Here is a 24,637-nt window from a genome sequence, read left to right as displayed (position 1 = left end):
CTCACGCATGCGCACGAGGGTTCAAGCATGTCTGACATAAAAACATATGAATGAAATCCATATAGTTTTTGAAAAAAATAAAAAGGACCGTAACTTTATTGACAGCCCTCGTACTTTATTTATTTGTCAGCATATGACAGGTCCTGCAGATTTGGCAGAAAACCTCATTCTTATCTTGGTCATGACCAAGCCACAGCCATTTCTGTGGCCAGGTCGGGACAAAACCTCTCTTCCTCTTGTTTCTTTCATATAACCTGTCTCTTTCCCTTAACTCATCATCACTAAGCTTCTTCTGGCCAATTCCTTTAGCAAAACTCTTTCCTGGTTGTTGTCTGGGTTTGGGTGGTTGTAGCTTAAACATATTTCAATTCGAATTTCAAAGCGTTCTGTTAGAATTGTGTCTTGTTCATCTTCGTTTCTTGCAGCTTCCCACGCATTTAAAGATGCTAACAAACATTGCTGAAGATCGGTGACGGAAACGGCCAAACGCACGCTCCACGCATCGACAACATTCATTTCGATATGCACAAGATTCTGCGGGAGCATGGAGCGTGGTTAGGGATGGGTATTGATAAGATTTTATCTATCGATTCCGCTTATCGATCCAATTGCTTATCGATACCGCTTGTGAATTTTCTGTGTACTAAAAGTAAGCTGTAAAGGTTTTCTATGTCAACAACATTTTATTGAGTCTTAAAGTAAATAAATATGAAATTGGTCACTGAATCCTTAAACTCTGGACCTAAATAAACTCTACATGGTGGCTCCTTGATCTCTGAATATATAGTGAGGAAAATAAGTATTTGAACATTCTGCGATTTTGCAAGTTCTCCCACTTAGAAATCATGGAGGGGTCTGAAATTTTCATCTTAGGTGCACGTCCACTGTGAGAGACATAATCTTTATAAAATAAAAATAAAAATCCGGAAATCACAATGTACAGTATGTATGATTTTTTTTTTTTTTTTTTTTTTGTATGTTACTGCTGCAAATTTGAACACCTGTGAAAGTCAGTGTTAATATTTGGTTATAGTAGCCTTTGTTTGCAGTTACAGAGGTCAAACATTTCCTGTAGTTTTTCACCAGGTTTGCACACACTGCATCAGGGATTTTGGTCCATTCCTCCATACAGATCTTCTCCAAATCTTTCAGGTTTGGAGTTTCAGCTCCCTCCAAACATTTTCTATTGAGTTCAGGTCTGGAGACTGGCCAGGCCACTCCAGGACCTTGAAATGCTTCTTACAGAGCCCCTCCTTAGTTGCCCTGGCTGTGTGTTTGGGGTCATTGTCATGCTGGAAGACCCAGCCATGACCCATCTTCAATGCTCTTACTGAGGGAAGGAGGTTGTTTGCCAAAATCTCTCAATACATGGCCCCATCCATCCTCCCTTCAATACGGTGCAGTCGTCCTGTCCCCTTTGCAGAAGAGCACCCCCAGAGTATGATGTTTCCACCCCCATGCTTCACGTTTGGGATGGTTTTCTTGGGGTTGTTCTCATCCTCTAAACATGGTAAGTGGAGTTGATTCCAAAAAGCTCTATTCTGATCGCAGATGGTCACTGGTGAACTTCAAATGGGCCTGGACATGTGCTTTCTTGAGCAGGGGAACCTTGCTGCCCTGCAGGATTTTAAACCATGACAGCATCATGTGTTGCTAATGTAATCTTTGTGACTGTGGTCCCAGCTCTCTTCAGGTCATTGACCAGGTCCTCCTGTGTAGTTCTGAGCTTTCTCAGAATTATCCTTACCCCACAAAGTGAGATCTTGCATGGAATCCCAAACTGAGGGAGATTGACAGTCATCTTGTGTTTCTTCCACTTTCTAATGAATAATCATAACAGTTGTTGTCTTCTACCAAGCTGCTTGCCTGTTGTCCTGTAGTCCATCCCAGCCTTGTGCAGGTCTACAGTTTTGTCCCTGGTGTCCTTAGACAGCTCTTTGGTCTTGGCTATGGTGGACAGGTTGGAGTGTGATTGAGTGTGTAAACAGATGTCTTTTATACAGGTAACAAGTTCAAACAGGTGCAATTAATACAGGTAAAGAGTGCAGAATAAGAGGGCTTCTTAAAGAACAATTAACAGGTCTGTGAGAGCCAGAATTCTTGCTGGCTGGTAGGGGTTCAAATACTTATTTGCAGCAGTAACATACAAATAAATTATTAAAAAAATCATACGTTGTGATTTCCGGATTTTTTTTTTTTTTTTTAGATTATGTCTCTCACAGTGGACATGCACCTAAGATGAAAATTTCAGACCCCTCCATGATTTCTAAGTGGGAGAACTTGCAAAATCGCAGGGTGTTCAAATACTTATTTTAGCTTTTACACACTGACTGCTTGCGTCTGGACTTTTACAGAATCAGATCCCTTTCTGGCACAATATTTCAAAAAGCAAAAAAAAAAAAAACATTTTAAAGAAAACAGTTACCTTTTTCTATGAGTAATGCAGAACATTAAACAAGCACATCTTTGCAGACACAAAAAGTCTATATTTAATTTGAATCCTTCTGTTGTTTGCCATAGGTATCTCCTCATTTGCAATCCAGCCAACATCCTTAGTGGTGACAGAAGGCTCAGTCGCCAGGTTTTCCTGCAAAGTCAGTGCACACCCTCTTCCAATCATCACTTGGGAATTCAATCGAGTGACATTACCCCTTGCCACTGAAAGGTATGCATTCATTCACTGTTGAGGTTTTCTGTATTGTATGCCTACTTAACAGCAGTGTTGTACTTGGAAAATAAATTTTATATCTGTCTGTTCCTTGCCTTTATCAGTTGTTCAGAATATTTATTTCTAATTGTACCATACTAAAAGTGATCTGTATCATATCTATGCCATCCAGGATCACAGTCCTACCCAGTGGTGCTCTTCAGATTCATGGGGTACAGTTGGCAGATGCAGGAAACTACCGTTGTGTTGCCACCAACATTGCTAGCCGTCGTCGCAGCACCGAAGCCACTCTCACTGTTATCCCAGGTATGTGATGTTTCATCTAGTTCACTGTTAATATATTGCAGAAAGGCCAGCACACAGTCGACCACTGAAGACAAATAAGAATATGTTTCCTCAACCAACAGTTTGTAAAATCTATTTTTATTTCAAAATGCACCTTGAGAAGACCTGATGATAGATGTAATACCTCTCTTTATTATTAGAAGTATTATGATAGTAAAACCAACAGTGTAATGCCACAGTGAATTGATTGTATCAATCAAGCATTCATAGGTTTTGGTTTGTTTAATGATTAACTTAATCACTGAAGAGATTTTCACAAAATTATTTGTAATTAGCATGGCACTGCCTTTGGAATTTTTGTTTTTAATTTAGTCACCTTTAATTAGGCCTAAGGGGATATTTGATTTGCAACTGCATGAAACATCTTAAATTAAAAAAATAAATAAATAAATAAATTACAGTGGTGTACACCAAACGATCCAGTTTCCTTTGTATGCCAACCTGACTGATTTATTATGTTCAACAGGTAAAAATTGAATAATATGATTTTGGCAGTCCAGTAGCTACAGAAACCCATTCCTGATTTACTCCATTACTATGCCATGCTGTTTTAGTAGAACCAGTTAGTGCACGTATTTAGCTAACAGACCGGCCACCAAACAACTCTACTATGTAAATTGAAAGAAAAATCAATGAAACTAGGATTGAGCAGTCATCATACAAGCGCATACTTGAAAATTTGTATATTTCTTAGGAAAATAATACTGTGTTTTTCTTTGTAACACACATATACAAAATTAGGTTTAAAATACAGTTTACTGTGATTAATTAGTTCATGAAGATATTTCTGAGGGTCTACTAATGATGTACTAATTGATATGGAACAGGAACAAAACAGTTGTTTTTTTTACTTTATGATCAAGGATCATGTGATAGCATTGTAATGTGCCACCAAGGCCTAATATAGAGTTACATGACCTTGTTCTTGCTTCTGTAACACACTGAACATCAGTGTATCATCAGCAAATAGAATATGGAAAAGATTGCCTGATTTTCACGTTTGTCATATTAATTTTCTGTTTCTCTGTTTTTCTGTTGCACACAGCCTTTCATATTTCATATTTCTTTTTTTTTATCTTAAATTTTATCTTATTTTGACACACGTTATATTTTATCTTAGCATTTTATCTCTTCTTAATGTTGCACCATTGTACCGAAGCAAATTCCTAGTCTGTGAATCCTGTTCACTGGCAATGGCAATAAACTTCTTCTGATTGTGGATTCTGAATTGTGTAATATGGAATAGTATTTACAACAATCTATATCTACTAAAGCTATCATTCTCTCCTTCTTGGTTTGCCAATGAAGCCCCCAGCCCCCAACTTCCTCAAAGGCCTCGCATCATTGCTGGACCACAGAACATGTCAGTGTCACTGCACCAAGCCGCAATCCTGGAGTGCATGGCCACAGGAAACCCTCGACCCCTCATCTCCTGGAGCCGAGCGGACAGCAAGTCTATTGATGTTTACAACACCAAAGTATTAGGAAACGGCAATCTTATTATCACAGACATCAAGGTGCAGCATGGAGGAGTCTATATGTGCAGAGCCACCACTCCAGGCACACGAAACTATACTGTTGCCTCAGCCAATGTCACTGTGCTTGGTAAAGATCCAGGCATTCAGCTCTGCGCATTTTTTTTTTTTTTTGTGATGCTTGTTAATTTATTACTAAACACCTATACAAAATACATTTTTACTTGTTCATGTTTTCCCATAGCACCACCTTCTCTGGTGAAGTGGCCCGAGAGCCTGACCCGTCCACGTGCTGGCACCGCCCGGTTTGTGTGTCATGCTGAAGGAGTTCCCACACCTCAAATCACATGGCTCAAGAATGGAGAGAAAGTTCACTCAAATGGGCGAATTAAGATGTACAACAGGTGTTGATCTTGTGTTAATACATTTTTTTCCTGTTGCGTTCATTTAAATGTAAACAGAAATGACTAATTCTTAATCACGAGGCACTATTTGCACAATGTAAACCTATTTGAATAAATACAGTAATTCTGTGTGTTCCTTACAATCGTGCCAATATGCTTTTAGTTGGTTTATCTATACAGTGCATCCGGAAAGTATTCAGCGCTTCACTTATTCAACATTTTCTTAGGTTACAGCCTTATTCCAAGATGGGTGAAGTTCATTTTTTCCCTCAAAGTTATACACACAAGGTTTGAGATTTTTGAAAATTTAATAATAATTTAAAAAACTAAGAAATCACGTGTACATAAGTATTCACAGCCTTTGCCATGAAGCTCAAAATTGAGCTCAGATGCATCCTGTTTCCACTGATCATCCTGGAGGTGTTTCTACATCTTAATTGACTTCACATTGACATAGGAAAAAAAATGAATTTCCTCCATTCTGGAATAAGGCTGCAACATAGCAAAATGCGGAAAAAGTGAACGTTGTGAATACTTTCCGGATGCACTGCACTTCTTATTCAACAGTAAGTATAGAAAAATTGCACACTGAAACCATCTGTATGCATAGTCCTCATCTTTTTGTGGGTCTCTGTGTCTGTACCACAGCAAACTGGTCATCAACCAGATCATTCCTGAAGATGACGCCATCTATCAGTGCCAGGCTGAGAATGAGCAGGGGTCAGTTCTTTCCATGGCGAGGCTCATTGTAGTGATGTCAGAAGACCGGCCGAGCACACCCAGGAACATACAAGCTGATACCGTGTCAAGCTCTGCCATCCTTCTGGCTTGGGAAAGGCCTTTGTATAACTCTGATAAAGTTATTGCCTATTCGGTGCACTACATGAAGGCTGAAGGTGAGTGGTGTGGTGTGTAAGCAAAAGAGCCTGAACCTGAACTTATAAACATTTTTCTTTGTCACACTGTACCACTGCAAAAATAAACAGTTGATATATTTAGATATTTTATCTTGATGATCTTTTTTGTTATCTGGTGTGACATTTCGTGGTTCCAGAGTGTTGTGCGAGAACTGACTGTGTGCTTGTTTTTGTTGTCATACTGAGAAGGCAGTATGGATTTGGTACAGTGCATCTGGAAAGTATTCACAGAGCTTCACTTTTTCCACATTTTCTTATGTTACAACCTTATTCCAAAATTAATGAAATTAATTTTTTTTTTCTCAAAATTCTATACACAAAACCCCATAATGGCAATGTGAAAAAATGTTTTAATGAGACTTTTGCAAACTTATAAAAAAAAACAAAAAACTAAGAAATCACCTTTACATAAGTATTCACAGCCTTTGCCGTGAAGCTCAAAATTGAGCTGATGTGCATCCTGTTTCCACTAATCATCCTTGAGGTGTTTCTACAGCTTAATTGGAGTCCACCTGGGGCAAATTCAGTTGATTGGACATGATATGGAAAGACACACACCTGTCTACATATAAGGTCCCAAAATTTGACTGCCTGTCAGAGCACAAACCAAGCATGAAGTCAAAGGAATTGCCTGTAGACCTTAGAAACAGGACTGTCTCAAGGCAGAAATCTGGGGAAGGGTACAGAAGCATTTCTGATGCTTAGAAGGTCCCAGTGAGCACAGTGGTCTCCAACATCCATAAATGGAAGAAGCTCAAATCCACCAGGACTCTTCCTAGAGCTGAACTGAACAAACCGGGGGGGGGCCTTAGTCAGCGAGGTGGCCAAAAACCTGATGGTCACTCTGTCAGAGCTCCAGCATTGCTCTGTCGAGAGAGAACCTTCCAGAAGGACAACCATCTCTGCAGCAATCCACCAATCGGGCCTGTATGGTAGAGTGACCAGACGGAAGCCACTCCTTAGTAAAAGGCACATGACAGCCCACCTCTGACCATGAGAAGCAAAATTGTCTGGCCTGTGAATCCCAGGCATCATGTTTGGAGGAAACCAGGCACCATCCCTACAGTGAAGCATGGTGGTGGCAACATCATGGTGATGGGATGTTTTTCAGAGGCAGGAACTGGGAGACTAGTTAGGATTGAGGGAAAGATGAATACAGCAATGTACAGAGACATCCTGGATGAAAATCTGCTCCAGAGCACTCTTGACCTCAGACTGTGGCGACGGTTCAGCTTTCAGTAGGACAATGACCCTAAGCACACAGCCAAGATATCAAAGGAGTGGCTTCAGGACAACTCTGTAAATGTCCTTGAGTGGCCCAGCCAGATCCCAGACCTGAATCTGTTTGAACATCTCTGGAGAGATCTGAAAATGAATGTGCACCGACGCTCCCCATCCAACCTGATGGAGCTTGAGAGGTATTGCAAAGAGGAATGGACAAAACTGCCCAAAGATAAGTGCACCAACCTTGTGGCTTCAAATTCAGTAAGACTTGAGGCTGTAATTTCTGCCAAAGGTGCATCAACAAAGTATTTTGGAAAGGGTGTGAATACTTACATACATGTGAATTTTTTATTTTTAATAAATTTGCAAAAAAAAAAAATACTTTGTGTTGTCATTATGGGGAAAAATGAATTTAATCCATTTTGGAATAAGGTTCTAACATGAAAAAATATGGAAAAAGTGGAGGGCTGTGAATACTTTACTATGGCATGTAGGTTAAGTGGCCCTTTTTCAACCTCAGGATGTTTGTATTCTTCTACTTTCTTGTCAGTGACATGCAAGAAACTCCTCGACACACCCAGTCACTCACTGTCAGTCCTCTGGACAGTGAGCTGCTCTCTTCACATGTGGGCTGAATTGTATTTTATATGAGGGAGGTAGCAGGTTAATGTCTGTTTAATGTCCAGCTGATTTAGACGTGTGTTCTCGCATACAGTTTCTTCAGGTAACATCTAATTAAAATGAGTTGTCACCTTACAGACAAAACATTTTACTTTTCATCAGGAGTTGCAGTATAATGAATGTAGGTTGCTGGTGCAGCCTTTCTGACTAGATATTTATGCTATTTTTTGAAAGTTTTTCATTTTTTGCTCCCATTTCTTGTCTTCTGTCTTGATAGCTGTTCATCAACAGTTAGCACACTGTCTGTGTGTTTCGCAGCGTGTGTGCATGTGTACGTGAGAAATAAACAGCCGTGCAATGAGGGAGTGAACGCTGGAATCTGGTTTTACAGTGTGCAGACTGCTGGAGTGTGAAAAGGGCAATTAATGCCGAACAAATTAGCAGCTGTGTCTCAGGAGTTTTTGACTCGTGATTCTGACCTTACTTTGCAGAGGTTAAGAGAAGAAAAAGGGTCTACTCCAAAATAATAAAGGATAGGTTTTTTTTTTTTTAAGCGAACAGGGGTAAGCCCTTACTACATGTTGAGATTTAAGATTTAGGGCCCCTTTTACTGATTTAAAAACAGGATGCAGGCAAAAACTATTCACAACGCCACAGGGGTTGTAGTGTCGTGGCACAAAAGCCTTCAGGCCTTTCAGCTTTCTTGGGAACCTTTGCTATTCGCAACAAGAGTCAGCATTGCAGAGAAAAAAATCAGCATGCGCACTCAAGCACTACTTTTAATTATTATGCCAGTGACTTCCATTGAGGAGGTGAAATGTACAGAATACAAATAGAAAATGGAACACCTGCTGGACGTTTTGGGCCTAAGGAGGTCAAATTAAACACGTTATTCTTCAATAATTGGCACCTGTCAGATTTTCTGCACTTGATTTAGATTTAGTGGCACAGTGTCCTTGGTCCCAGTCTGAAAGAATGGCTGTTCGTTGACATTGACAGAGTATCAGATGGTGCACTCTGCACTTGAGCTTGCAGAGGGGCTAGTCTAGCATTTTGGAGCTTTTAATGAAAGAACAAACTAATTGGCTAATGTGATGGAGTGTCAAAATGTAGATTTTGTGAGGACATTTAGGGTGTGAGTTAGAGAAGAATGCAGGCTTTACACATTTCAGTGAGGTTGATTGAGGCATGCAGATAATACGGAGGAATCCTCTATTATTTGTCCTCAAGTATCCTGTTTTCCTCACGAGAAATCACATGTAGTAGTCCCCCCCCCCCCCCCCCCCCCCCGACCACCAACACATCTTTTGTGAGACATTGCTAATCTAGTAACCAGTTGAAAATGTGCTAAAAACCTGTCAACCACCGTAATGCAATGTGTATATTTTTGACCAAATATTTAATTTCCTGCTAAATCAAATATAGTTTAAAGCAGCTCTTATACCTGGCCAAGTGTGGTGCAAGTTTTCCCAAGCTGTGCTTCAGCAAAGCTCACATTTAAAAATTCGTGTCTCTCCTGCTTCATTCTCGTTTCAGGCCCCAGAGACTGTACTTGTATACAAGAAATCAAAAGACAAAATTAGTCACATATAGATTTATCAGACATTTGTTGTACAGCATTTGTGGGAGGAAATACTTACTTTGAAACATAAATATTAATAATTTGTCATTCTGAATGTATATTAGTTTTTTTAATTGTGAGTTTTAAAGGCCCTTAATGTGTTTGTCATTTGTGCAGGCTTAAACAATGAGGAATATCAAATTGTCATTGGGAACGATACAACTCGCTACATTATTGATGACTTGGAACCAGCTCGAAACTACACCTTCTATGTTGTGGCCTACATGCCAATGGGAGCCAGTCGTATGTCGGATCACGTGTTCCAGCACACGCTTGAGGATGGTGAGACATGCACTCAGTGCAGTGCAAACAACATAAAATCTATATGATAGTGAATACAAAACCAGAAATGTTTGTAGAGTTACAGGGATGGTTACACAGCATTCTTAGTTTTTAGATGCAGTTATTCCAGTGGCACTTCAGTATTTTGTTTACATGATATTGCTCCATTGAATGTGTTGTGTTGCTGAAATACAGTAATGGACATTATAAAGTAATTTGGTAAAGAGTATACTCATGCATAAGCAAATGCTTCATATTTGTGCTTATGAGTGAGTGAGTGAGTGAGTGAGTGAGTGAGTGAGTGAGTGAGTGAGTGAGTGAGTGAGAGTCAGTCAGTCAGTCAGTCAGTCAGTCAGTCAGTCAGTCAGTCAGTCAGTCAGTCCGTCCGTCCGTCCTGTGGTGTGTTTTTGACTTTCTGGCAAACCTAATTTGCCCATGATGTTGGTCTTGGCCTATATACACTCAACAAAAGTATAAACGCGACACTTTTGGTTTTGCTCCCATTTTGTATGAGATGAACTCAAAGATGTAAAACTTTTTCCACATACACAATATCACCATTTCCCTCAAATATTGTTCACAAACCAGTCTAAATCTGTGATAGTGAGCACTTCTCCTTTGCTGAGATAATCCATCCCACCTCACAGGTGTGCCATATCAAGATGCTGATTAGACACCATGATTAGTGCACAGGTGTGCCTTAGACTGCCCACAATAAAAGGCCACTCTGAAAGTTGCAGTTTTGTTTTATTGGGGGGGGATACCACTCAGTATCTGGTGTGACCACCATTTGCCTCATGCAGTGCAACACATCTCCTTCGCATAGAGTTGATCAGGTTGTCAATTGTGGCCTGTGGAATGTTGGTCCACTCCTCTTCAATGGCTGTGCGAAATTGCTGGATATTGGCAGGAACTGGTACACGCTGTCGTATACGCTGGTCCAGAGCATCCCAAACATGCTCAATGGGTGACATGTCCGGTAAGTATGCCAGCCATGCAAGAACTGGGACATTTTCAGCTTCCAAGAATTGTGTACAGATCCTTGCAACATGGGGCCGTGCATTATCCTGCTGCAACATGAGGCGATGTTCTTGGATGTATGGCACAACAGTGGGCTTCAGTATCTCGTCACGGTATCTCTGTGCATTCAAAATGCCATCAATAAAATGCACCTGTGTTCTTCATCCATAACAGACGCCTGCCCATACCATAACCCCACCGCCACCATGGGCCACTCGATCCACAACATTGACATCAGAAAACCGCTCACACACACAACGCCACACACGCTGTCTGCCATCTGCCCTGGACAGTGTGAACCGGGATTCATCCGTGAAGAGAACACCTCTCCAATGTGCCAAACGCCAGCGAATGTGAGCATTTGCCCACTCAAGTCGGTTACGACGATGAACTGGAGTCAGGTCGAGACCCTGATGAGGACGACGAGCATGCAGATGAGCTTCCCTGAGACGGTTTCTGACAGTTTGTGCAGAAATTCTTCGGTTATGCAAACCAATTGTTTCAGCAGCTGTCCGAGTGGCTGGTCTCAGACAATCTTGGAGGTGAACATGCTGGATGTGGAGGTCCTGGGCTGGTGTGGTTACACGTGGTCTGCAGTTGTGAGGCTGGTTGGATGTACTGCCAAATTCTCTGAAACGCCTTTGGAGACAGCTTATGGTAGAGAAATGAACATTCAATACACGAGCAACAACTCTGGTTGACATTCCTGCTGTCAGCATGCCAATTGCACGCTCCCTCAAATCTTGCGACATCTGTGGCATTGTGCTGTGTGATAGAACTGCACCTTTCAGAGTGGCCTTTTATTGTGGGTAGTCTAAGGCACACCTGTGCACTAATCATGGTGTCTAATCAGCATCTTGATATGGCACACCTGTGAGGTGGGATGGATTATCTCAGCAAAGGAGAAGTGCTCACTATCACAGATTTGTGAACAATATTTGAGGGAAATGGTGATATTGTGTATGTGGAAAAAGTTTTAGATCTTTAGTTCATCTCATACAAAATGGGAGCAAAACCAAAAGTGTTGCGTTTATATTTTTGTTGAGTATATGAAAGGCTGCTATTGTTCAGTGGGACTAATGTTAGGTTATTAAGCAACTTTGCATAAACGTCTGTCAACACAGGGAAAGCTTCAAACTCTCATTAAGTCCTGGTCCCACCGAACAATGAAGGATGAATAATGAGCCACGTAGCATGTTTTTTTTTGGGGGGGGGGGGGGGTATGAGTCCAGTTATTCAACAATCGTGGGAGAATAGTGGCTCTGAGAGGCTCTTGGAGACAGAATATTCAGCTAACGAGGCTCATCTCTGAGTGTGGCACTAATTTAAAGAAGTTCAAAATTTAGCAACAACAGCGTGGGGCAGTTTGTGTACGAGGTACTACGAGGACAAACAAGGATTTTAGAGGCATGCTTGTGGTGAGGACAAGGCTGTTAAAAGCCCATTATCTGAGCACCTGGCAGCTACAAGGACAGAACACGCTATTTTGGCTCAGTCCTCTTGCACACAACAATTCCACCTGCTTTGTGCGCCAGACGCTGTATAAAAAATAATTATTTTGTAGCGGATTAATTATTTTCTGTCAGAGCTTGGATGTTGAAACGCCTCTAATCGCTTCTGGAATCACAGAGGACGTTTCATTTGCAGCTTTTTTCTTCTCTCTGTCTCATGCGCTGAGGTGGAGAACATATTTGGAACATCCTAAAAGGTAATTATTTGTAATGTTTTAATAGCTTGGTAAAACAGTTGCATGTTCATTCCTTCTTTATAAGTAGCTGTAAAAGTATGTTTGATAGATTTAACATCTTGTTATAATGGATCAGATGAGACGCTCTGTGCGTGCTGACGCAATGACTTGCACTCAAGAAGAGCATTTACACAGAACGTGAGCGAGCAAAGGAGCGATTTTTGCTGACATTAATAGACAAACACAAAGTTAAAAGTTGGATCACTGTGTCAAAATGACTGAAGCCGTGGAAGAAATGAAGCCAGTGAAGAAGCGCAGAGGCGACTGTCCAAGAATCTGCTTATGGATGTGGGGGGTTTTTTGTGGGAAGTGATCAATTCACACAGTTGCAGGCTCGTGTGTCATACATCACACTGATAAAGTGAGGAACCTTGGGGTAATTTTTGATCCTATGTTGTCTTTTGGCCTCCACATTAGAGATATTATGAGGACTGCTTTCTTCCACCTGTGAAATACACCGACGATTTGTTCCATTCTCTCTATGGCTGATGCTGAGACCCTGATTCATGCATTTGTTTCTTCTAGATTGGACTACTGCAGTGTTCTATTTTCGGGATTATCACAATCCAGCATTAGGGGTCTCCAACTGGTTCAAAGTACTGCTGCCAGACTTTTGACAGGAAGCAGAAAGTTTGACCACATTACACCCATTTTGGCATTTCTGCACTGGCTTCCTGCCCCTGTGAGATCAGATTTTAAGGTTCTGTTACTAACCTATAAAATTATTCGTGGACTAGCACCTCCCTATGTAGCCGACCTACGTAAACCTTATGTACCGGCCTGGGCTCTGTGTTCTCAGGGTGCAGGACTACTTTGTGTCCCTAGGGTGAATAAAAAGTCTGCGGGTCACAGAGCTTTCTCTTATCATGCACCTGATTTGTGGAATGATCTCCCTGCATCAATAAAATAGATTCTGTAGAGACTTTCAAGTCCAGACTTGAGACGCACTTATTTTCCCTTTCGTATGGCTAGCATACTGGCATAGTATGTTACTATGCTTTCTACCTTTTTAAATTCATTTTATTAGTAAACAGAGCGGGCCACGGCCTCAACTTTATCTAAAGTCTGGGTGTTTTAGTGAAGCTTAGGGCTAGTGGCCAGTACCTGGTTTTCTTGTTGCTTAATGCTGAAAAATATACTGTATTTGTTGTCTTTCTGCCGCCTGATTCTGTTTTTTCTCTCCGTTTGAGGTGTGGCTCCATCCAGAGATGGGAGTGGGTGTCTTCTTCTGCAGGCCTCCCGTCCTGTGCACCAGCATGGACTCCCAAAATTTCCTGTATATTTGTACTGTCAATTGTGTCGGTAGCATGGCCCAAGCACGGTCACCCCTTTGAGTCTGGTCTGCTTGAGGGTCCTTCCTCAAATCATCAGAGGGAGTTTTTCCTTACCACTGTCGCCTGTGCTTGCTGTTCAATCAATCAACATTTATTTATAAAGCGCTTTACAGCACCGACTGGTGTCCAAAGTGCTTAACATAAAAAACACATTCACAAAAATAAAACACATATAGAATAAAATTTTAAAACAACACAAAAATAACAGAACATGTCACCTCCCCACTAAGTGTTAAAAGCCGGTTTAAATAAATAAGTCTTTAACTTAGATTTAAAAAGTGCTAGGTCAGGAATAGTACGTAACTCAAGAGGTGCTCTTGGGGTTGGTAAGTTTAGACCTTACTTGTGTGAAGCGCCTTGAGGCAACATTGTTGTGATTTGGCACTATATAAATGAAATTAATTAAATTAAATTAAACTTCACACGGATGAATGGTGTACTGTTTTGTTTTCGGCTGCAATCAACGAAGCAGTTTCTTTTTCGGTTCCCAGTGGAGAAAGGAAAATGAGGCAAATGGGAGAGGTCATGTCGGTAAGTGTTAGCATACACAGCTAACCAGAGTAGCTATGTTGTCTCGCCTGCACAACTACCTTGACACGTCTGCGCTCGGGTCATAAACAAACCGCAGCACATGTCCGTTTTCCACCACGTCGTCACTTTTTCTTTGCATTTTTACTTTGCTTACTGTGTGATTTGCCCAAAAACTCAGAGTGCTGTCCCCAGATGAAGGATTATTGCGCCATATGCGTCTTATTTTAACCCTTTAACGCCCGCCCTCAAATGAGACAGCACTGGCCATTTACTTAACATGGAAATTACTGAAGAAGCGTAGCATTTTTAAAGAAGTACCTCAGTGTTTGTCTGCTCTGGTTGTGTTTCTCAGCATGGACCAGAGAACGCCAGCAGTTCTTCCCGTTAACAAGAAAAATAAGTTATTTTAAAGGTTGAAATATATTTGTGCCAGCATTCAGCCAACTGTTGCATCTTCAGTGTTCTTCCTGCAATGAAATTAAATCCCATTTGATCCACCAAGACAAACAAAAAAAGCACACTAATGACCCAAATGAATGCAGTGTTTTTAAAGAAGTCCCTCGATGTTTTTCTGCTCCGGGTGCGTTTCTCAGCGTGAAACACGGCAGGCTTGAAATACTCGACAGACATAACTGAACCTCACCGGGTCATCTGCTACATCTTCTTCTGTCGAGTTTATTGGCAGTTTGCAAACTGACACGGTGCATTACCGCCACCAACTGTTTTGGTGTGGAACACTAATGGAATCTGACGTCCTCACCAGGTCATTGTAAATGGAAGTCTTTTCAAGAACAAAAAAATAAAGGTATTAACCAGTTAATATTGTTTTAAATAAACAGGTCTGTTCCAGAACATTAAAAAAATATGAAGTTTCTGGTTCCTTTTAATTCCTATAAGCAAAAGTTTCTGGTTTGTGTTTTTGTTCTACGAACTGGTTCAAAGCTTTGCTTTGGAGATAATTTCTCGTATTGTGGGTGGATCTTTGACATTTCAGAGTTTTCCAGATTGTTTTGTAATCCATTCAAAACTGATGCATTTCATAAATTCTATTCCTCATACTTTGTGAAATTTTTTGGGTTGGGTTGTTTTGTAGATTTCAGTGAAACTTCACACAATGGCAGCACGCCATTTAAAACATGCATTAAGTAAACTAAATTCAGTATGTCTTCAAGAGGAGGTAACTAGAATTTTGGGATTAATTTGGGCAGCATGGCAGGAAAGCAATTAGTGCGCTTGTTTCCAGAGCACAAAGTTCCTAGTTCAAGACCACCACTGCCTATTGTCCACATAATGTGGAGTTGTCAGGAAGGGCATCCCGTGTAAAACTTGTGCCAAAATCAACATGCAGATCCATCTCAGATCTGCTGTGGTGACCCAAAGTTTAAAAAGGGAGAAGCCAAGGGAGTTACTTACTGTAAGATATTGACTCTGTAAGCGCAACTTCTCCTAAATTCCTTTATTGATTTCAATGAAACTTCACACAATGGCAGCACAGAATATGAAAATGTGGTACATATAATAAAAGTAACTAGTATGGCAGGGGTGGTATCATTTTGTGTGCTTGATCACAGATCTTATTCTTTCACTTATTTATTTATGTTTTTATTTATTTTTGCTTCAGTAAATAGTTATCATTTAAAGTTGACATTTCAGACATTTTCCAACACAAGTAAGAGCCTCAATGGTGACTTTGATTCCTCAATTTGTGATGTTTGGCTAGAATTTTTTTTTTTTCTGAATTAAAGTTCCTGTCCTGTTCATCCACAGTTCCACTTCGTGCCCCTGAACTGAGCCTCACCAGCCACAGTCCCACAGATATCCAGGTGTCCTGGCAACCCCTTCCACTCAAGCTGAGTCGTGGCCAGGTCTCTGCCTACCACTTGTCCTTTCGCACTAGTGCTGAACATGTAGGAACACAGATTGAGCTACCTGGGGAGAAGACCCACCATCTCCTAAAAGATCTGCAACCTGACACCATCTACCTCCTACGTATTGTTGCTGCCACCAGTGTAGGGTGGGGTGAGCAATCTGTTTGGACCTCCCACCGCACTCCAAAAGCATCCAGTGCTCAAGGTATGACACCAGAAAACGGTTTCTTCAGAAGTGAAGCACAAAGATGGAATCAAACATTGCAATTGTGTTTCAGCTGAAATGTGTCAGATTCACAGACACATTGGAAAATTAATATTTAATAACACAGAAGACACTCAACCAAAAAGCTGAAATAATGCTGAACTTGGTTTTGTTTAAAGCATGGCGCAGCGTTGAGAGAAGAGCTTTCTCTGATAATCTTGTTAAGGCATTGCGTTTGTTACTCTGTGACCTTTGCCCTGCACTGTCAGTAACACTGGAAGGGCTTCAGTCATGGGTCATAAAGAGGCCTCCGGGTGAGAAAGAGAATATGGTGGTTTGGAGCTACATCTGAGGCTTTAGTGTGGAGGAGGGGAGGATTCTTTTTTCCTGACCATCTCTGTTGCTCACTACCTCATGTTTAAACTCAAATAGGGATCTCCTCTCTGAATTACTCCAAGTTTATGTTAATCAATCAAAAACAACAGTATTAAAGCAAAATTGTTGCACTGGGACATCTTTCATCCATTAGATTAATATTGGAAAAAGGTTGATGGAGTAGCTATATTTCTAACAAAAATAAAATAATGGATCCATATATAATTCTTTGCACAGTCTAAAGGCACAATAACACAGAACACAAAGAAGTGCAATCCTGACTGCAACCTGCATCACAGACACAAGCTTGAACTTAGTTGTATGCAGGTATTAGCGAGGTATGGGAGAATTTGATGCAACATCACTTCTGGGTGTATCCCACTCCAAAAATAGCTTGGCTGTCCACACAGCTAACTTGCAAAAGCCATAAGCAATAGTGTTTACTCATGAACAGATGTTTTTAGTGATCATCATTGAAACACATGTCACTGTCCACCCCCTTTTTTATCCTCCTAGTATGAAATATGGGGGGATATAGTGATAGCCATGTCTGTCCAAGCATCCGTTTTCCCTGGTTAGCACGATATCTCAAAAACCAGTCAACCAATTTCATTCGTATGTAGCATAAGGGTGTACTTTGGTGATCCCCCGACACCAGTCGATTACAGTGACCTTGGGGTCAATTTCATGATCCCAGCAAAATATTAAAAATATTGTCATTGTCACCCTTGTTAGCACAATATCTCCACAATTTCATTTATATTTAGCATAAGGGTGTACTAGGGTGATCCCCCAACACTTTATATTACTGATCTGCGGTGACCGAGGGATATGCGATCTCCTGATGATTCTTGTTTGAAGAACATTGGTTAAACGCTCACCCAAAATTGTTTATAAATTAACTTTATTAAACGTCCCTCTAAAGTAAATGAATTTCATGACTACCAACACATCGTAAAAAAAGCAAAAGAATTAGTTTTCACAATGTTTTTTCGTCTCTTCCACATCTGACCTGTGACGATGTCATAAGTTAGCGCTGGTAATATTTTGTTGAAATGCGCTCTTATTTTGAAACACTGCAAGAAATAGGAAGTATTCCGGGACACTGGCTAGCTTTGTGAAATTCATGACTCTCAGGCTTGAATGCTGGTGCACATCACTTCTGGATGATAAAAGAAAATAAACCTATAAATTGATAAAACTGGCTTCACATGTTGGCACTCAGCGGCAGTCTGAGAATTCCACTGTTTTCAGTGACAGGGTGATGGGAAAATGATATCTCCTATGACAAATGGATGTTTTACCTTAATGAGGAGGGGAAAAAAAGGGACAGCAAGAAATGGATTATTTAAGTGCAGCGAGTCGCCTGGATTGAAACAGCTAGAAACATTTGAAGCTGCTATCAGAGCCAGGGGTTCCAGCTTTAATAGAACTCTGTACAAAACATTTCAGTGAAGTAAATTATTATATTGTCTGTGTCATTTTCATTGATAAATGACTGCGTCTGACATCGTCACCTCCTGCAGTCCACTGCTGTATTTGGAATGCTGAGGTGACTGTTTTTCTGCTGGTGAACTGAGAAAGCAGCTCAACATCGACTGGATGTTCACTGGCAAGTTACAAACAAGGACCTTACAAAACAAGCACAACCATTGGGAAGCTCTCTGTATGTCCGCTAAAAGTTTTCAGCATGCACAAAACTTTCAGATGGACTTGCCAGACTTCAGCTGACAAGGAACACATTTAATAAATGAGAAAAATGATTTGTACAGGACAAAAACAGACATAAACGAGTGAGTTATTTGTGATTCATGTTTTTATTTGTGATGAAATCAGACGTCATTGGAATAGGCGGTCCGACAATTGTAATGTTTGGCCATGATTGTGCATGCACCCACCTCCTGTTCAGGCAGAATATTTCGTGTGTAACACCCAGGGCACTCTGAAGCATGAATAAAATAATTTAATTTATTGTGAATAATATCTGCCATTCATTAGCTTGTCTTCTTTCAGTATACATATGCAGCCAAGTGCATGCTCAAAAAAAAAAAAAGAAAAATCATTAAATCCTTGTAGGCTTCCAGTGTTTTAAATTTTCCATTGACTTTGAGCTGAATAAAAGTAGACTAGACTCAAAACATGATCAGTTTGTCAGGTCACTGCGCTAGTTCTCTGTTGGAATTTTGTATGGTTCAGAAAATTTTCATTTCTCTACCAGGCCTTAGCTTGGTGAGGTATTTTTGCAGAGATTCTGCATCTAATGCTGTCACGTATGTTGAAACATTGAACATAATTTTGTTTGTTACATGAAGTGTTGGTGGTATTCCGATTCAAACACTAACTACAATGGCACACATATCTGTTCTGTGGATGGCCAGTGTTGTGAGCATGTGCAAGAATAATGTCACTTTCAGGATGTCTAAATGCTCCTATATTTACAATACTAAGTTTCACCACTATCCATGATGTTTTTGTATCTTTAATGCAGCAGGTTTCAGATATTTGGCCCCCCTTTGTGGGCACAATTATAATAAGGACATGCTCAGTGTTGAACATGTGCGAGGTCCTAGTGAGGTGACCTTGTGTACCAAGTTACATCTGTATACACAAAGTCTTTGTGAAGATACTGCATTCACAAACACCACATGAACACAAACACATGAAGTAAAGTAATTCCTAAATCTTTTCAATCTTTGATGATTCAGTTAAAGGTATTATTCAAAAGAAGAGAGAATTTGAAATTGAGTTACACTGATTCAGTTAAAAACTTTTGTGTATCATAAATATCAAATGAAAACCACATCAGCAAATTTGTTTCCACTCCCACACCAATAATTTTGTTCATTGGTTAATATTGGCCTCTAAATCACAGAGTTGACATAAAAATAGCCTTTGAATTCAGTAGTATTTGTGTTCTTGACATGTACCTGCAAAAGTTGTCTATAATCAATATTTTCTTTACTCTGTTCTTTCCACAGTTCCTCTGGCTCCTGAGCTATACTTGGAACCCTTAAATTGCACCACCATTATTGCTCGATGGCATCTGGCCCCCAGAAACTCAGCCAGGGTGAAAGGCTACAAACTCTTCTATCATGAAGAAAGTCAGCCTGAGAGTGCACCAGTTCAGCTGCATCCTTTGGCTAATACACATACCATTGGGGGCCTAGGTGAGTTTTTTTTCCCCCCCCAAAGTGCAGTGACTGTGGTCTAAGTGGCTGAGTTTGTTCATACATAGGAAGGTGATCTCGTAATGTTAGTGAAGGCGACTACTGCAAATTCAACAATGAAATTCTGTTTTATTCATGCAGTATAGGCCAAAGTCTCAGATTGTCACAATGTCCATGACATGACGAGTATCTGGGTTGGAATCACTCCTTCACCATGTTTGCAAAGTTTTGTGCAAACTCACATTTCACTGGGAAATGCATCACATCCCTGAAAATGAAGATTCAACTGTGGGTTTTAGGTACTGCCCATTGTGTCATATGAACAAAAACTGTTGATAGTTTTCCCTTCCAATTTCTAAATTAGTACAGGTAATAACATTACAACTACATTCATTTTCAAACGCTTATCCGTAACTCTTCGTGGGGGACCCCAAGGTGTTTGCAAGCCAACTAGGAAATAGAATCTCTCCAGTGTGTCCTAGGTCTTCTCTGGGACCTCCTCCCACTTGGACATGCCTAGAAGACCTCCCTAGGGAGACGACCAAGGAGCATCCTCACCAGGGCCCGAACCACCTCAACTGACTCCCTTCGATGCAAAGAAGCAGTGGTGCCACTCTGAATCCCTCCTGCATAGTCGAGCTCACCCTGTCCAGGAGTGTAAGCCCAGATTCCCGACAGAGGAATCTCATTTCTGCCACTTGTATCCGTGATCTTATTCTTTCAGTCATTACCCAAAGCTCATGACCATAGGTGAGGATAGGAGTGTAAATCTACTGGTAAACTGAGAGCTTCGGCTTCCAACTCACCTCCTTCTTCACCCCGACAGTCCAGTATAGCGTTGGTAAAATTTCAGACGCTGCCTCAATCCATCTGTTGATCTCACGCTTCAACCTACCACCACTTGTGAACAAGACCCTGAGGTACTTAATCTGCACTCTAGGGCAGTAACTCTCCCCTGACCCAGAGGGGGCAAAATGCTGTTTTCCAACAGTGGACCATGGTCTCAGATTGGGAGGTGCTGATTCTCATCCCAGTCACTTAACACTCTGCCTCAAACTTGCTCACTGTGCATTGGGGGTCACTGTCTGATGAAGCCAACAGAACTATATTATCTGCAAAAAGCAGAGATGCAACTTTGAGGTCGCCAAACTGAACACCCTCCAGTCCCTGATGGTTCCTTAAAATCCCACCCATGAGTATCACAAACAGGATTGGTGACAAGGGGCAACCTTGAAGTCGATCACTCACCGGAAACACGTCTGATGTAATGTAGAGAATGCAGACACAGCTCCTACTTTGGTCATATAGAGACCAATTTTGGTACCCCATATTCCCGCAGCATCCCCACAAAATTCCCAGAGGGACATGGTCATATGTGTTTTTCCAAGTCCACAAAACACATGTAGACTGGTTGGTCATACTCCCAAGACCCCTCTAATATCCTTGCAAGGGTAAAGAGCTGGTCCACTGTTCCAGGACTACAGCTAATTATTAGTAATATATAATGGAGATTATAGATTATGGCCGCCAAGTGAACTAAATTACTGTGGTTTGCATATTCTGTCAAAGGATGCAAAGATTGGCAGACAGAATGTAATAACACTTGTGGATTTGAGCCCTAATCCACACAGTGACTCTCGCGAATGCATTGTAATGAGTTGATGTTTAATTTAATGGGAGAGTTTAACAGACGTTCCCTGTGCTAGTAATTTCATAAGTCTTGGACAGCAAAAATAGACATGAGTGGGTGAGGGGGGTGGGTTAGTCCATCCCCGCCAGAATGTGTATATATATTTAGGAGAGATCTTTTAGCTGAGATATCAATATCTCAGCAAGTGTAAGGCTTGTATATCAAAACATGCAGAAATTCCAAAATCATGTTTACAGTTTCTCTCCAAACTCTGCAGTATATTGTAATAATACATTATATAATGATTTTCCTGAATTAGTCTATCTTATATGGATTACAGTGAAAAGCTTAAAAGCTTTGTGATGAACAAAGTAGTAGTCAAGCTTTTAAGTGATTAATTGTCTTAAAAGAAGTCATGTGCCAGCAGAGGTTCCTTAGGCCTGGAACACAATGTGGTATAGAAGCTTATATTGCTTCTATGACCTCTCAACCTTTGTTCAAGGATTTCAGTGTGTGTCCTTTCAGCAGCTGATTGGTAGTGTTTGGGCCAAAGTCCAGCACTTCTGGCCTTTAGGTCAGATTCATTTAGGCTTTTTTGTTTGAGAAAGGAAAGCTTTCTCAGCCCAGCTCAATGGACAAATGACCATGTGGTTGGAGGGGGTCAGCCAGGTGGTCAGCAGCTGACGTGTAAATCAGGAAGTTTGCTATGTGAACGGGTAAGCAAGAGAGATTTGGAGCCACTATAAATGACTATAGGTGTTAACTCTGGCTGCTGTTAACATATATGAGTTCAGCAGTTTGACAAACTGATGCTATACTGCAAGAGCCTAAACTTCTCTGTGCGTGCCAGTTTAACCTTAATAATGTTACTACTGACCACTTTCATGACAAATAGTAATCACTACCTTATTATGCAATAACTCTATAACTCTGCAAATGGCAATATCTAAGGGCTAACATCTGCTGTATTTGTGTTTCATATATTTTGTTTATTTTTGATTATATGTTGCAGATGAGCAGATTGGAAGGTTTGCTGTTTTAAAGGAAGCCATGCTTGAATATAAATAGATGGTCTGTGAGAATCACAGAGGTGCCGCAGTTCCTAAAAGGTTGCTGATATGAAGTTATCAAAATGAGCAAAAAATTAAAGTTTCCACTGAAAGGAGAAATGTGCCCCCCACCTTTTTAAAAAGGGGCATAATTTGCACGGTTATGTTTTGAAGAGAGGGAAGCTGTTTGGTGGAGGCAGATTTACTACGTGTTTTATGGCTCCTTTGAGCAGTGTTGCTGGAGGAACACTGACATCAAAGACTCTTACTGTGTTTGGCTTTGAGAGCCACAAAGATAGTTTATTAGCTAAGACCTGAATGAAATGTGGCCTCTCCACAAATGAGTTGTTGACCAAGCAATGAGCACGTCACGTGAACCCTTGTGTTTTGTGCTTGTGCCATCTTTCCTTACGGATTATGCCTGGTTCACACGGTATGATAATTATGCCGATTTGTGGCCCGATCTTCCCCTTCCAACAATCTTAAGGACGCCCCGACTATCGTGATGGCTCTAAAGATAATCTTATCAGATATTCCTGCTGTGTGTGTGGTGTGTTAAGAGTGCTCTAGTCTGTTTAGGACTTCCGGAACGCTCACACTGCAAATCTTTGGGTTGTCTTGGCCTGATATTGCCAGCGTGTGGTGTGTCCCGAGCACAAACAAGCACGCAGCCTGTTGAGTGTGAAGTGTAGCCAATCAGAAAGCGAGGTGACAGACGCATGGAGGGGAATCCAAAATCAAAACACCTGTCATGGTGCACCAGAAAGTCCAGTGCTTGCGCTGTCTCCACTCCTTTTTTTTTTCTCAGTTAGAAATAGTCCACAAACTGTCGTCATTGCTTCTTCCTCGTCCACCGTGTTAGTTTACTTCAAAGTCATGTTTAATCTCGAGAGATTTTGCAAGATTTCCCATCTGACCTGGGAATGTTCGTGTGTGAAATCTGTTCATGTGTGGTGTGGTGTCTTTAACATGTGGCTGCACACCACACACTGTACGACACTGTTTTTTTAATCACCATGTGTGTGTTCTCTCAGGTATTGAAAACCTACCAACAATTTTAAAATCTTGCTGTGTGAACAAGGCATTAGCGGCAGGGAGCACAAAATGCTCTGTAACATTTATTGCTTCCTTTTCAAGCGTTGTGGTTTTAACATTGTCATTTGCGCTCATCACAACCACTAACTCTATCATTCGTCATCTCTCTGATGTGTATTACAACGCCTGCTGTCATTTTGTTTCTGATAACATTCATTTCTGATGAGTCACCTTTGATGAAGCAGGATGCTGCTGATTCAGCTCTGCACACAGCAGCAGGAGGATTCTCTGAGCTGACTGGGAAATTATCACCTCTGACCATCCACATGATTGAAAGCACAGCCTGACAGACAGGAATGTGGTTCAGAGGCTCCAGTTTGGCATAAATGACATGGTGGTGTGACCTTTACTCACATGTGTATTCTTTGCTTGGCCCAGTGAGGCAGCGTGCAGTCAGTCAGGACTTAAAAATACATTTCTTAGCTGTTGGCACCACTGCTGTGTGTACAACTGTAGATTTATGTTGTGGCTGCAGGTCATCTTAGATCGTGTTCCCACTATTTAAACCTTTGCTTAAACATGAGGGAAAAATGTGCTGATGTGAAAGCCAGATTCAAATCATGCTCACGATACTGATGGTTTGCGCTCCCTTGTATGTGTTACTATGTGTGTTGATTTATCTGGGAGGAAGAGATGGATGATAGATGCAAGTGTGTGAGGTGACATTTACAGCCCCTGTTCAGGCCGCCTGGGGGGTGGGCTGCTTTGACAAGGCACAACAAAACATCTGGGACCGACAGGATGGCGGAGGATTAGCAGCAATCTTCCATTCCAGCTTATTAATTAATCAAAAACCCAGACAGAGCTTTAATTCATTTGAAAGCTTGACTCTTAGTCTTGTCCATCCAAATTGGAAGTCCCAAAAACCAGTTTTATTTGTTGTTATCTATCGTCCTCCTGGTCGTTACTGTGAGTTTCTCTGTGACTTTTCAGAACTTTTGTCTGACTTAGTGCTTAGCTCAGATAAGATAATTATAGTGGGCGATTTTAACATCCACACAGATGCTGAGAATGACAGCCTCAACACTGCATTTAATCTATTATTAGACTCTATTGGCT

At 41.0% G+C, this 24,637-nt stretch overlaps 1 protein-coding gene across 1 annotated transcript in view; it reads left to right on the top strand.

Annotated features, from left to right (window-relative positions):
- Nucleotides 1-24,637, top strand: part of prtga (protogenin homolog a (Gallus gallus)) — an 83,800-nt gene that overhangs the window by 28,706 nt on the left and 30,457 nt on the right. The window contains exons 3-10 of the mRNA XM_034189812.1: nucleotides 2,521-2,665; nucleotides 2,841-2,974; nucleotides 4,322-4,618; nucleotides 4,733-4,892; nucleotides 5,541-5,788; nucleotides 9,393-9,557; nucleotides 15,957-16,262; nucleotides 19,616-19,804. Of these exons, the coding sequence (XP_034045703.1) occupies nucleotides 2,521-2,665; nucleotides 2,841-2,974; nucleotides 4,322-4,618; nucleotides 4,733-4,892; nucleotides 5,541-5,788; nucleotides 9,393-9,557; nucleotides 15,957-16,262; nucleotides 19,616-19,804 (1,644 nt within the window). The remainder of the gene's footprint in view (nucleotides 1-2,520; nucleotides 2,666-2,840; nucleotides 2,975-4,321; nucleotides 4,619-4,732; nucleotides 4,893-5,540; nucleotides 5,789-9,392; nucleotides 9,558-15,956; nucleotides 16,263-19,615; nucleotides 19,805-24,637) is intronic.

Source organism: Thalassophryne amazonica, chromosome 2 (genome assembly GCF_902500255.1).
Source record: "Thalassophryne amazonica chromosome 2, fThaAma1.1, whole genome shotgun sequence".
Taxonomy (NCBI): domain Eukaryota; kingdom Metazoa; phylum Chordata; class Actinopteri; order Batrachoidiformes; family Batrachoididae; genus Thalassophryne; species Thalassophryne amazonica.
This window is presented reverse-complemented; position numbering and strand designations above follow the sequence as displayed.